Source organism: Rutilus rutilus (assembly GCF_951802725.1).
Source record: "Rutilus rutilus genome assembly, chromosome: 24".
NCBI classification, from domain to species: Eukaryota; Metazoa; Chordata; class Actinopteri; order Cypriniformes; family Leuciscidae; genus Rutilus; species Rutilus rutilus.
Genome location: NC_140228.1, coordinates 12,197,083 through 12,212,030, shown reverse-complemented (window position 1 = coordinate 12,212,030; position 14,948 = coordinate 12,197,083). Strand labels below are relative to the sequence as shown.

General features: G+C 35.3%; 1 protein-coding gene across 2 annotated transcripts; it reads left to right on the top strand.

Moving 5' to 3' along the window:
* The first annotated feature begins 167 nt into the window (after positions 1-167).
* Positions 168-14,936, top strand: mybl1 (v-myb avian myeloblastosis viral oncogene homolog-like 1). 2 transcript variants are annotated; one of them, XM_084398930.1, is made up of 16 exons: positions 168-568; positions 3,248-3,347; positions 3,546-3,617; positions 4,301-4,393; positions 5,424-5,644; positions 5,749-5,935; positions 6,737-6,814; positions 7,195-7,293; positions 7,918-8,148; positions 8,612-8,959; positions 9,057-9,196; positions 9,288-9,402; positions 10,604-10,714; positions 10,826-10,939; positions 11,048-11,227; positions 12,802-14,936. In XM_084398930.1, the coding sequence occupies exons 1-16, from the start codon at positions 546-548 to the stop codon at positions 12,925-12,927; spliced, it is 2,238 nt and encodes a 745-aa protein (XP_084255056.1). In that variant the 5' UTR covers positions 168-545; the 3' UTR covers positions 12,928-14,936. The 2 variants fall into 2 exon arrangements, with proteins under 2 accessions (XP_084255056.1, XP_084255057.1); XM_084398931.1 differs by lacking the exon at positions 7,195-7,293 and having other exon boundaries at positions 412-568.
* The last annotated feature ends 12 nt before the right edge of the window (positions 14,937-14,948 follow it).

Here is a 14,948-nt window from a genome sequence, read left to right as displayed (position 1 = left end):
GCTGTTCAACAACAAGAGCGCGCTGCTCCGCCTACCTTTTTCCACCAATCAGCGGCGAGGCCGCGTGCGCAGATTCAAACCCGTTTCCGGAAGAAGGCTGGGCGCGAGATTCGGCGGGATGGACAAAAAATGAAACAGAATGAGTGGAAAAAACACACACGCGCTGAGAACACAGTACAGGGTGACAGTACAGAGGGGTGTGTGTTCAATGCGGGCAAGACTAACACAGAGCTATATTTATGGATATAAACCATTTTTTACCATTTTGAGATCGCACTAAGTTAGAGGTTTTCTATCTTTTGCTTTTATTATTTAATAATAAGAATTTTGGAAGGACATTTTTCATTGTCTCATATTTATTGCATTAGGGCTCTCGGGGATGTGACTGTACGGATCTGAAGCTTTTTGCGGAAAATATACCCATGTGTGACAGTGGCATGTGTGGTTAAAAGTCATCTGTGTGGTTTGATTTCAAGAAGAATTGCAACATTGGATGTTTTAAAGACATTTTCTTTTGAAAAGAACTGGATTTGAACACAGTTGACATGCCCAATATGAAGTCTCGCAGGTGAGATGATGGATCTTACTCAGTGCCTTGTAATGTTAAACTAAATCAAATATAAAAAGCGAAATCAATCTTAAATTAAATGAGAATAATAACTGTTATTTTATGGATTGTGTATAAATGTACAGATTGTTTGTTGATGCCCATCTTAAAACATCGGGAGATCGTATATCATGTATAGTATAGTATATATATATCTGGAGTTTTTAAGATAGGCTATTTGTGTCACAACAGAAATCGCTATGGCAACATTGAAGCTCAAAATAACAATAATTAAGAATTTAACTGCACAATATAATCTAAAACGTTATTAAATTATGATATTTAACATGAAATGACAGGTCCCTATGACGCATCACGTTGCACCTGCTGATCAACGAGGTTGATCACGAGTTAAATACTGACTCGTGTTTAAAAAACATATTTCTTATTGCTAGTTCTACCATAATGTTTCCTCATGCCAAATGTCATTTGTCAAACAGTTTCAAATGTTTAAGATAAGTTTATTGTGTTAGCCTGAATGCTAGCGGTTAGCCTGTCCTAGATCATTCTCTATTGAACTGAACAGTACAGCCGTAGTGAACTAGCATGCTAACCGGCTATTTTATCATTCCTGAAGTAATCTTAGTCCAAATATTAAACGAAACTGGCCACAAGTAAATAAAATGTACTTTGAATTGTAAACTTGTAATTTAAATTTAATTTACTGTAAATGTATTTTAAATTAATCTAACGTTACAAGTAAGAGTGGTCACAAAACAGAAATGGGGGAAGGTGCAAGTGATCCAGCTTTAGAGGATTATATGGTATTAGATGAAACAGTTGGGTCCTGATGCCTTAACAGGGCATTACATAATAACTACAGATTACTAGCATAACATTTATGTAGAAAAAAAATCAAATTACTAAAGCAGAATATTTAATCAGTTTTGTAAACATTTGCATATGTTTGAAATATTTTTACACTTACATAAATCTGAAAAGGTATTATAAATGTATAATTTGCCATGATTTAGAGGGATTTAGGAGGAATTTGTTTTGTTACAGTAACTGGAAATTAACATACAACAACTTATATTAAGTTGATTAGCTGTAAAAATGGATTTGTGTTAAGATACACAATAAATATAAAACTATATATTAATGTGTATTATAATAATAATAATGAAGAATATTAATCTTGTGCGTAATGCTTTTGCACACTCATTCACATCTAGTGTGGTTTATAAAACTACGTGAGTCAGATTTTCCAAACGATGATGTTTATGAAGAACGGTGACATAGCCTACAGCTTGCTGTGCCTAAACAAACATGACCATGATGTTATTTATGGATGAATGAAGATGTTAACGTGTCTATGTGTGTGTGTCCTGGTAAAACCTACATTATGTGGACAAAATGTCCCCACAAAGATGGCAATATCCGAAATCCATGTACTTGTGGGGACATTATTTGGTCCCCATGAGGTAAACAGCTTATAAATCATACTTTTTTGAAAATGTAAAAAAAAGCAGAACGTTTTCTGTGATGGGTAGTTTTAAGGGGAGGGTTAGTGTAAGGGGAGAGAATATACAGTTTGTACTGTATAAAAATCATTATGTCTATGGAAAGTGTGTGTGAATTTCTGTGTCAGACATTAATGGAAGATATCTGAATGTAATTTCAAAAAGAAGACCAGCTGAAGGCCTTAATCTGACTGAGTGGATTTGTCGTTTGTACAGATTTGGTCAGTTTGGTCTGCCTCCTGACTGAATGATGTAAGCAAATCACCTCTGAAGTAAAATGGGCTTGTTGATCACCTCACCCCTTCCTTTAGGGTGGAGATCATACTAAATCATGTTTCTTAAATGAAACACTTCTTTCATCTGATGGCTTGTAATACAGAGAGCCAATGTTTCAATGATAAACATGCAGACTGGCAGCAAGAAGGATTTTGGACTTCCATATTTGTACCACTTTAGTCAAAGTTGGACTTCAGCCTAAACGCATTTCCTCACAACTTTAGACTTCGCAGCAAGGCATTCTGGTTGAATGAGCTGTTGCATATTTCCTTAATGATCAGACTTCCTTCCTTGTTCTTCTAGAAAATCTTTTAGCTTTACAACAAATAAGGCTTTGAGCTTTGTGTATGTTGGTAGTGACCTATATCATTGGATAAATGGTTTTCCATTAAGTTTGTGCTCTGGTATCCCAGGGAGACTTAACTACCCAGTACATGGTGTTGATTAAAAACTCTCTACCTCACTGCATTGGTGAAATGTTACCAGGCAACAAGACTATAGGCTGAAGTCTGGACTGTCACTTTGAGTTACTTATGTGAAAATAACTTCTTTTTCTTTTTTGAATGTATTTTAATGGGTCGATTTTAGAATAATAGGAAAAATATTATATATTCAAATAGAAACAAAAATCTTTACATTTATGTATGAATGCAAAAACCAATGCACTTGAATCATTTGAATACTTCTGGAATTCATTTTGCAGCTTGCTTTGCTTGCTTGTAGACTAATTATACTCAGGCATGTCCTGTTTAACAAGCTAGCAGCATTTCTAAACTGTTTGCATTTTGTTTTTACAGATGATTGATCAAGCTTGTCTGTTCAATGATTTGTGTCAAAATAGATATTTTTCTTTTAATAGTGTTTGACTGTGTGTGTTTCTGTTTGTGTTTAATGGCTGCAGTGAAGATGAGGATGATGAACGTCATTCTACAGATCCTGACAGCAAGGACTCCAAGAATTCTAAAAAGACCCTGAGCAAAATTAAATGGTCCCGGGATGAGGTACTTAATACATGAATTCTAATTTGCAACCAATTCCACATGTTCTATTTTAAGTTCAAATGAGATCATACTTACTCCTTGGGTTTCAATGATGAAACGGGAAGGGGTGGGAATTGCTACAGTGCTCTTAGTGCTTCTGTCACAGCGGGCTAGTTGTTTCTGAGATGGAAAACTTCATGATCTCTGTTTCACAAACAGGATGAGAAGCTAAAGAAGCTTGTTGAGCAGCACGGAGCCGATGCTTGGAAATTAATTGCCAATTATTTCCCAGTAAGTATCTCACTGAATCAGATGCTAAATCATGACTTTGAAAGTGTTTTTAAAATTGTGTACCTGTGGCTGGAATGTGAATTACTTACTTTTTCACATATTTATTATCTTTCTATGGAAGAACTAAATTTCAGAAGTGTCTTCTGAAATATTTTAAATTAAAATAAAATGTAAAACATTTAAAGGAACACTATGCAACTTTTTTTGTTAAAAATGCATAAGTGAGTACATCATGAATCCATCTTCCAAAACTTCAGTACACATATCATAAGTGTTTATATTCAGACTATTTTAGACTGAGCGGGACACCAAGCGCTGCGGACTAGCCCAGTACCTGTGTAACTCGTCATATACATAAACAGTAGCAGCTCCGTCTACAATGTTCTTCTGCAAGATGCATGTAGTTTTGTTTATTAACTGCTAGAGTGCTAAAAGTCACATAGTGTACCTTTAAAACAAATCTATTTTACACAAATTAGGCAAAAGGTGAGCCACGTATCAAGTTCTAACTTTAGACTGAAAATACTGTTGCAAATGAAAAGACTAGATAGAATTACAGCAGAACTATTGTTCAATTTATGTTGTATTATTAGTGACAGGTCTTTGTGTTAGTAAAGATGTTATTATAGGTGTATGTGTACTAGCTGCAGGTGTTGATGTGGGATTTTGTTGCACTTTGGTAGACAAGGACAGATGGTCAATGTCAGCACCGTTGGCAAAAGGTGCTCAACCCGGAGCTGGTGAAAGGACCCTGGACAAAAGAGGAGGATCAGAGGGTAAGACGAGCTGGGTGTTCTGTGTCCTCAGAGCAAGACAGAGATGGATGGATAAATGGCGATAGATGTAGGATTAGGAGGGTTGTGATGATCTCTTAGTTTTGATTCTGAGTTTTAGAATGCAAAAGTCATTGTCCTCCTCCCCTACCACCAATAGAACTGAAAGCTTTTGTTTTTGACAACATTTCAGAAGATCTGACGCTGTTATAAATGCGAGAGGTTTCTTTCTGCCCTGTTCATTACATAATGATAATGTAAAACTGAAGTTGTACATACACTACCGTTCAAAGGTTTGGGGTTAGTCCGATTTTTTTAAATGATTTTGAAAGTCTCTTATGCTCATAAAGGATGCATGTATTTGATCAAAAATACAGTAAAATCAGTAATATTGTGAAATGTTGTTACAATTTAAAATAACATTTAAGTATATTTTAAAATGCAGTTTATTCCTGTTATTCCAAAGCTGAATTTTCAGCATCATTACTCCAGTCTTCGGTGTCAAATGATCCTTCAGAAATCATTCTAATGTGCTGATTTGCTGCTCATTGTTTTTTATCAATGTTGAAACAGTTGTCCTGCTTAATGTTTTTAAGAAAACTGATAAATTGCTTTCAGGATCCTTTGATGAATACAAAGTTCAAAAGAACAGCATTTATTTAGAAAGAGAAATATTTTATCATGTTTACTGTCACTTTTGATCAATTTAACGCATCTTGTTGAATAAAACATTAATTTCTTTAAAAAAAAAAAAAAAAAGCCTGACGAATAGGTACTGAATATCATGATGTAAATGTGCAATCTATAGTTAAGAATTTAGTTTAGCTCTTGAAAATAAAAATAGAGGGGATATCAGATTGTCCAATTTTACGTCAGCTCAGCGACTAGGGTTGACTGTTTTTATTTGGCCAAGATTCAATAATTTGGAGTTCATCCTTACAGATTTTGGCAAAATATTCCTATGGATGGAGTTCCAAATGAAGAGGATATTTTATAACCCTAGTGCCGTACTTTGTTTCTGACCTCTCCACAGGTGATTGAGTTAGTTCACAAGTATGGGCCCAAACGGTGGTCAGTGATTGCCAAGCACTTACAGGGCCGCATTGGCAAACAGTGCCGAGAGCGCTGGCACAATCACCTCAACCCAGAAGTGAAGAAATCCTCCTGGACCCAGGAAGAAGATCGAATTATCTATGAAGCACATAAACGTCTGGGCAACCGCTGGGCTGAGATCTCAAAGCTGCTGCCTGGAAGGTAAAAAGCTCTTATTTTTACTCTAAAGCTATACAGAATATTGAAGAATACCAGTGTTCTTGTGTAGTCCAGAGAATGACATTTACCTTACTGTACGTTTATAGGACAGACAACTCCATTAAGAATCATTGGAACTCCACCATGCGCAGGAAGGTGGAACATGAGGGTTACTTGCAGGAGGCCAGCAAGAGCTACAGAAGTGACCCTGGCCAGAAGAAACGTCCCAAATCCAGCCAAGCTGTGGAATATTCACTTGGCCAGAATCAACTGATCATGAGCAGCCAATCACAGGTGATAACACTCACACGAATACTATGTTTGCATCAGTATCATAAAGTGTGTGGCATACTTATTTTTTCACTTTGTAGATGTTCTAGAATGTTTATCTAAACCATGCTACCAGTGATTTTATAGATAATCATTTATATTTAGGGATGCACAATATATTGATACCATATTGGTGAGATTAGAGTTATTCTAATGTATGAAGAAGTGCCATCTGAAATTTTCTTCTAGAATGATTATTTTGATCAAGTTCGTATATTTAAGTTCAGTAATTTCACTTAAATGACAAGTCATAGGTAATTTTCATTGCCATTTAAGTGAAATTACTGAACTTAAATATACAAGCTTCATAAAAATGATCATTCTAGAAGAAAATTTCATATGGCACGAACTCAGTTTGTATATTGCTAGTGGTTAATATTAATTATGCTTGCTAGTTTTTAGATTACTAAAGCTCAATTAATGTTAATGTTTTAAAACACTAATAGTTTAATAACACTGTTAAATGTAATCTTTGTTAAATTTCACGAAAATGAATATCCATTTTATACTGTATATTAAAATGTTGTGATGTCTAAAGTCAGTTGATAATTAAAAATGACTCATTTTACTTTTAAGTGTTTTATTTTACATTTATTTAGACAAAGAATTTTTATTTATTTGCAATCTGTTATCGGCCGTGACATGAAAATAATCTTTAATTGGACAGAATTGGTCTGTTTATCTCTTTTTATACCTAATATAATAAATATTAGATATGAAGTATTCAGTAAACATACAAGCTTTCATATTGTTTTTGATTGGCAGCCGCCCAGATATCCGTATGGTTCACAAAGCGACCAGTGTATGGAAAACATAAGTGTCGAGATCTCTAGCTTTATGACGGTAAGTGCTATGGTGCAGTTCTCACGGCATGCTTCAGTCTCCTCTGTATCTCTGAACTTTCTGCTTTCTGAAGTCTGTTTGTCTTTTCTATAAATAAATAAAATCCGACTCATGTTTGTTGGTAATTGTTTAATCTGCATGTGTGTGGTGTGGTGTTTTAAACTGATCCATATCTGAATTTCACCAATGCCGTTATACAAATTTGAATTGAAATGTTTTGACATTAATCTATTCTAGTGCGTTGAATATAAACTACATCAGCATCCTGGGTGGTTTTGCTTGGTGAAATTCAGGACCTCATAAAAGTCTCGTGAAATTGTCAGTAAACTTTGTCTCGGTCTCTCTTTCCGCCTCTTCCTCCTGATTCTTCTTCCTCACAGCCGTGCCATGACGACCCAGAGAAAGAGAAAAGAATTAAGGAGCTAGAGCTGTTGCTAATGTCAGCTGAGAGTGAAGTCAGAAGACGGTCGGGCCCTCGTGTAAGAAACACTTGTGTGTGCGCGTAGAATAGTGCGCTATTGGTCCCTCCATTCCCATCTTACTCCCCCATACCTTCATTTCTAGCAGTGCTTAGTAAATCTTGCCCGCCTTCACTGCCTCCCTGCCTCACACCCTCCTGTGTGGTTTACTAAAACTACAGAGAGTAACCGCTTTGATGAAGTTTTGCTTTTATTAAAAGCATGTTTTTAATATATAATTTTTTTATTACGCTTATTTATTATTTATATTATTTTCTGCATCTTTATAAAATGTTATCTTTAAAAAAATCATATTAATATAATAAATTGGCACAGGTAATTTATTATATATATTATTATTACATTTTATTAATTATTCACAGTTTCCCTGTCAATAGTCAGCAAACCTACTGTTATCATTACCATAATATCGTTAGCTTAATATCTTGAATGTTTACCAGAGATTTTATCTTATGGTCAAAAAGTAATAAACTCCGATATTATTAGTATAGGTTTATTGGCACAGATGTGTGTTTGATTTTGCAGTTTAACGCTCCCCTCCACATCACTGCAGTCTATCGTTTTCCTTTGGTCTTTTCTTATCATAAACTCCCTTACTGAATTCAGTGGTTTGGTCCAATACAGAATCCAGAGAGCTACTCCAGCTGGTCAGACAGCCTGCCGGATGATACTGTCACCACCACAGAGAGTGTGGATGACAGAGGGGTGGAGCTGTGCCGTTTAGAGGAGGGCCAGCCTTCTAGGATGCCTCTGCCTCTCTCTCCTAGCAAGTTCCTGGCTGCTGAGGCCAGTGCTGTGCTGTCCACACTGGAGACTATTCCAGAGTTTGCAGAGACCATGGAGCTCATTGACTCAGTAAGCAGAGAATTACATATATATATATATATATTATCAAAATGTATTATAATATAAAGAATACAAGTGAATTTTCACAGCATTATAATGTATGAAAACAATAATTTTGTCCGATAACAGATATAGTACTGTACCTATATCCCTAAGATATGATGGGTAAATTAATTGTTTTTGAAATTGAATTTAGTCTTGCTAGTGGCACATTATTCACTTGACACTTAAAGAATGTTAAAGGCAGTATTTACTTTGGTAAGGTATGAAGTTATATATGTTATAGATTTCATGTATATATTTTTCACTGTATTTCTGACAAAAACTAAAAACTTTACTAATATCGGGATTGTTTACTCAATATGCATTGTAAATTTAGTTCTTTAGTTTAGTAAATGACATCAAAGATGCAGTTTTTATTCACCACCTAATGAAAAAATAATGGAATAATTTGTGTGTGTTGATGCTACAGGACCCTTTGGCCTGGAGTGATGTGACCAGCTTTGATCTTTCTGAGAGAGGCTCCTCCCCAAAACACGCTAACCCCACTGAGGAGAGGTGCACAGAAAGCCTTGCCTACTCAATAAATGCTCCAACTGTCCCAGTGATGAGCAGGCAGTGTGCTGCAGTGAGCCAGGGCAAGTCTGTGGCTCTTTCCAATAGATTCATCTCTCAACCAGCTTCCATGATGAGAAAGAAGAGGAGAGAGAGAGAGGATCAGTCACCTGTAGATGAAAGGAACTGCTGTTCTTTTATAGACAACAGTGGGAACTCACCAAAAAACACCCCTGTCAAAGGCTTGCCATTCTCCCCCTCTCAGGTATGGGTAAATGTATAACATTTCACAACTTTTTAAAGCACAGAAATTTGTGGATTCATTCAAACTTGAAGTTAAAACTTTTTTTTTTTTCATTTAGTTTTTCAACGTGTCCGGTGGTGAGCCCTTGAGCCTCGACAATCCTGCTCTTACATCCACTCCAGTATGTGGACAGAAATGCCTCCTCAATACACCCCACCAGAGAGAAACCACACCAAAACACCAGAAGGAGAACGCAGGGTCAGGGCCTATTCTTCACATCTGCTGTTTGAGAATGACGAGCTGACAATCTCAGAATCAAGAAATAACTAATAGTATTTTGTCTTCGCAGTTTTAGGACCCCGAAACTCCATAAAAATATTATAATCCACACTCCAAGAACACCCACCCCTTTCAAAAATGCCTTGGCTGCCCAGGAGAAGATGCATGGCCCATTAAGAATGGTGGTAAGTCCTAGGGCCAGATTTACTAAATGAAGTTTTATGTAACAAAGTTCGGGAGGAGCACGTTCAGGTAATCAACCAATCAGCTCAAGAGGAAGCCGGTATAAATAAAGCTTTTCCTCACCTTCTGTCTCACGACAAATTTCTCAGCATCCCTCCACCACCCCATCACCTCACACTCGGCTGGGTCTACCCCAGTATAGGGGGGAGTACTCTGGGTTCGGGCAAAATTCCGAGCTCGGAGCCCTCCCCTGGACAGCAAGCCAAATACGCATAAATACTACATTAGATTTCATGTACGTGTGAACTCGTGAAACTAGCAAATTAGAGTGTCTTTAGTAAATCCTGACAGTAGTTTATTAACACCAAAAGAGGGTTTGCGTTGGCGCAAGCTGTTAGTAAATCTGTAAATTGCTGTAAAAAATGCTACAGCAAGATACACATAAAAAAAGCCTTTATGTACCGTTGCAAATTTTTACTCCAAAATTCTCATTACTGTGTGTCAGGGTATTTTACTGTTACGTTTTTTTGTAATGATGACTTTCAATAGATTCCTAATACAGTAATACACCTTTATTTTTGATCAAATCTGCATAAATTAAAGGCAGTTCAACAAATACTTGTATTATGTATAAATGTATAAAAATATATATATTATTTTATAATTGAATATTTTTATATATTTTAAAATTATATTTAGTTTTTTTATTAGAATCAATTATTGTATATTTTATTTCAATTATAGGTTTAGAAATTCTAGTACTTATTTTATTTCTATGGAGGGACATGGTGAAGAAAACAATATAGGATGTGAATAAAAATAATTTGGCAATGCTTTTGCGTTCTCTTGCATCTCATTTTTTTCCACCACCATGTCCCCTTAGTTGACACTAAATTAAAGTTTTTCCATCTAATATTTATATTTGATTTTATTTCAGTTGATGATTTTTAATAGTTTTATTATTTTTCTTTTACAATAACAACTCTGATTAGAATTATGTATGAGATGCTTAATCGTCCTGAAAATGTCACAATGCAAAAAAATCTTAATGGTTCTAAAAACAGGTTTTATTTTTCTTTATTTTAAGGTTAAATATTATGACTTGACAGGTTTCATGAGATTCACCTATAAAGGCTCTTCATGTGTTTATTCAGTGCTTCAGTCGCTAATTTGTCTTTTGATATATTACATTGGTGTGTTCAGCCCCAGCCCCTGGCACTTCTTGAGGAGGACATCAGAGAGGTTCTGAAAGAGGAAACAGGGGCTGACATCTTCACACAAGTGCAGAACCAGCTTCAGTACAGATCTTACGAGGTACTGGCCACTTGCTTACATACCTGTTTTCATAGTCATGCAAATAGGTTTAGTTTAAATATTCAGAAGGTTTCATCATCATTTTTAAACTGTGTCATTTTGGGTTCACAGCAGATGGAAGCTCCTGCAAGGAAAGTGAGGAAGTCTCTGGTATTGGACAACTGGGAAAAAGACTGTTTGAATGTACAGCTGTTTCCCCAACAGCAGATTAACAACAATGCCGTGGTAAGACCATTATCCTACTGTACTAACTAATGATGCATCATTAGCGTTTTTCTGTTTTGAGTTTACAATCATTTTGTTTTCCATCTTCGCCCTTCTTTTTCCACATAGTCTCACAGTGACGGCCTGTTGAACAGATCCATGCTGATGATGCCATTGACAGAGAGAGAGGAGAACTGTTGCTCTCCTAGATCACTGAAGGATTCGCTTTCATTAGTATGTTCCCTTAGCCCACTGAGCAAGAGAGAAAACATGACCCAAAGGAGCCCACCTTACCAAACACCCACTCCGGTAATTTACTCATTTGTTCCCTGACCATCAAGAGAAAAGGATCTGATATGACATTAATTTCCTTATATTGAGTGTGTTGCAAGTTAACTCATAATTAACCCTCATTAACTCAAATCATCCTCAGAAATTTGTATAATTCAATGAAATTTTAGTTATAAACATGAGACCTTTGGACAAATCAGTTTTTTTCAGTATTATTTACATACTAGTACTGTATTGTATTTACTATTTTGGATTGCCATTTATATTTTAATTTTATATGTGCTTTTGTGTTTTTTCTGTTTTTTATATAGCTTTAATTTAGCACTTCAACTTTCAGGTAGTTGCCAAGAAAATATTTCTTTTTACATTTTTAATTTTAATCATTTTAATCTAATCATTTTTAATCTTAAATTTCAGTTAACAACAAAAATCATAGTTTAGTAAACAATAACAACACTGTGTCAAACTCAAATACCTATGTTCTTATTCAGTAGGTCAACAGTTTTGTTTTTTCTTCATTATACACAAATTTGAGACCTTTGAACCTTGTGGACAAACCAGTGTTATTTTTTGTATTATTTATATACTATTGGGGTATTTATCCATATTTTGAATTCGTTTTTATTTTTATATTTTTAATTTAAGTTGTAGTAAATTTTTGTGCTTTTTATATTTCTTTATAGCTTTCATTTTTTATTTTTTTATTAGAACTTCAACTTACCTATTGTTTTTCAGATAATTGCCAATAGGCGTGTTTCCATTAAAGATTCGTGCAAAACTTTTGCGATTTTTTTTTTCTAAATATCGCTAAAAAACTATTGCGAAATGACGGCGTTTCCATTAACCGATGTTATGCGACTAAACGTAATTTTTTCCTCTCGCGATAAGTCATTCCAAAAATCATGGCAAAGGACGTTGGTAAGTTTATATATATATCACAGCCACGTACCGCACATTATTATTATTAATGGAAGGGAACGTAGGCGTGTTATCCAAGCATTAATGGCAAGGAAAGACCCTTAGGCTATACTGTGAGCGGCACATATGAAGTGTTTCTGGGTGTTTCTCACTCATTTCTGCTCCGAGGTCTTGATTGTGGCATTTCTTTGAGGTTTAGAATCCAGTATTTCTGTCATTCTTTTGTCTTTTATGAATTCAATAAAGAACTCCGTCTCATATTCTGTCCAAACATACCGCGTCGTCTACGTCAGGTGACCTGTAAATGCGCAAAAACTGTTTCCATTGCAGTTTTGCGAAATATTCCTTTTTCGAATTGCCTGAAAAACCACCTCATGCGAGCGTAAAAACTTTTTTGCGAAATTGACGTATTTTCAATTCGCAATTTCAATTTGCGCAATTTGAAGGGTAATGGAAACGCAGCTAATGACTCTTAATATCTAATGTCATTTGTTTCCATATAGCTTTCATTTATTTGTATTTACTATTTCAACTTAAAATTATTTTATTTCAGATAGGTTTTTTTTTTTTTTACATTATTTCAGCATTATTTCAGTTAATGAAAAAATTCTTCAGTATTAGCTAACAATAATAACACTGGGTCAATCTCAAATACCTATTTTCTTATCCAACAGGCCAACAGCAATTGGGAGGCAGTGGTTTTTGGGAAAACGGAGGATCAGCTGATCATGACGGAGCAGGCCAGGCGTTACTTAAACACCAACCCCACCGCCTGCATTTCCAGAGCTCTCATCCTTTAAACATCACTTCTGCACTACAGCAACCCTCCCTCTTTTCCTCTATCACACCGGCATTTAACCTCTCCGACAATCTGGTGTAGGAAACAGAAACACTCACTATGATGTTTGCTAAACACCTACTGATATAACAATGTATCGCTTAGGATAAAAAAAAACTTGTATGGAAATGTAGTCAAAATACAAATAGCCCTAGATTTGCAGTATTTAGCTAATGGCATTTTAACATAGTTATTTTTATCCATTTTTAGCTGTGCTGATTTTAAGGGCTGCTTTTCAATGAACTTTTTTAAGAAGGATTAAATCGTATAAATGACATTTTCAGATAGTTTTTAAGCTTTTTTTAGAGGATTTTAGAGACTGGTGTTAAGGATAGGGGAGCACTGGCAGTGTTGCACTACTGTGGTTGTTTGTTAGGGTGAGGAGCAGAGACAGTGTTGAGGAGTAACTGGATAGCACTTGCAACGTAATCGTTTCCGCTCCAAACGTAACAAATGTTCCACCCCGCTTATTATTATTTTTACGAGTAGGACACTCACTGAATGTATTGTATAGTGTGAATTTGCTAAGTTAACGTCTACTGGAAGGTACCTCGATCATTTTGTTTTTTGTTTTCCATTATTTTTTGCTGTAAAATGAAGGTTGTTGAAGTGAATTATACTTCGAACATCTGGAGAGGCGTAAAATCGACTTGTGTTTGCAACTGAAGTCTAAATCTAGCATCGTTGCTGCTTATGAAATTGTTCTCCTCTTAGCCGAAATTATGTTTGGTACCAATATCAATGCGCTCGTCGCATTATAAATAACACGTTCCAAGAACAGATACGTAGGTGAGATTTGTTCGTTTAGAGCTGTAGGTTCTATTTATTAAATCTTTACTAATTTATTTATTTCAAAGATATAAAGAAATGCTCTAATTATATTTCTGTTCTGTTAAAGATTTGACTACCTTCCATCTCATACTTCTGATTTCAATAACACTGCCACTAATTTCTTGGCCTGTACAGTAAATTTAACATCCTTTCAAAGGTTCCGTCCTCTTTACACCAATTGGTTTTCCGTAAAAGTAGCAGCATTCAACCTCCAAAGGTGGGGAAATTGCACTTTTAAATATTGTATAAATGTTTGTCATTAGTATCTTTACGTTTTGTTGTATGTGGGTATTTTTAGTGGTGGCTGAATGTATTTAAACATATCATTAACACTGACGGGTCAGGATAACATCCGAAGGGGAAATGATGTAAACGTAGTTCCTCCCATTTTCTCGCTCTCGAAAAATGTTCATAAGGTTTTGCTCGCTGCTACTGAGAGTTACAGCAGGAATGGATACAAGCACAATTGACTTAAGGAAGTGTTGGACAATTGCTTTGCTCTCATATGAGATGAAATGTTGAATGAAATGTCATGTTTTATTATTTTATACTGAGAAGAACCCATGTAAAATAGTTCCACGTTATTTATATTGATAAGTTTGTCTGAGCAAAAAAAAAGACCTCGATGTTAAAGGATTCGGCAGTATTAGCGTTACGTATTGGGGTTTTAACACGTTTTTAATAATTTAATAAGGCAGAATGATATTTTGTAAAAAGTTTACTTGTTGTTAATTGTAACCCAGATAATAAAATGCAAAAACTCACCATCTGTATTCAAAGAAGCACTACACATTGTGTCTACGTTACGGAGAGATTCATTTATTTTGGCTCACATAACATTGTAGATAACTGCTTAATGTGTTTTTTTCTTCGTTTGTCTTCATTTTACTGTCTAAATGTTTGTCTTTGTTATTTCCTTTTTTCTGTAGACTTGAGGGAAGCAAGTATATGTAGCAAACTGACAAGCATGAAAACAAGCAGCACACTTTAACTGACATACTCATTTCTCATGCAATGTAATGTATTTGACATTTTCCGTAAAAAACAATTATTACCTGCTTGTCTGATATTACAACAAACTTGTTGAATAGCTATGTTGTCATTTACATACCTAAAAATTAAAGAAAAAAAATGCTCTTCAAATGTGCCACG

Excerpts from the sequence above, each read along its gene's own strand:
- mybl1 (XM_084398930.1), top strand. The coding sequence starts at position 546 with ATGCCCAATATGAAGTCTCGCAG. Across the intron at positions 3,348-3,545 it reads TTAAATGGTCCCGGGATGAG|GATGAGAAGCTAAAGAAGCT; the intron begins GTACTTAATACA and ends TTTCACAAACAG. Across the intron at positions 8,960-9,056 it reads TGCCATTCTCCCCCTCTCAG|TTTTTCAACGTGTCCGGTGG; the intron begins GTATGGGTAAAT and ends TTTTTCATTTAG.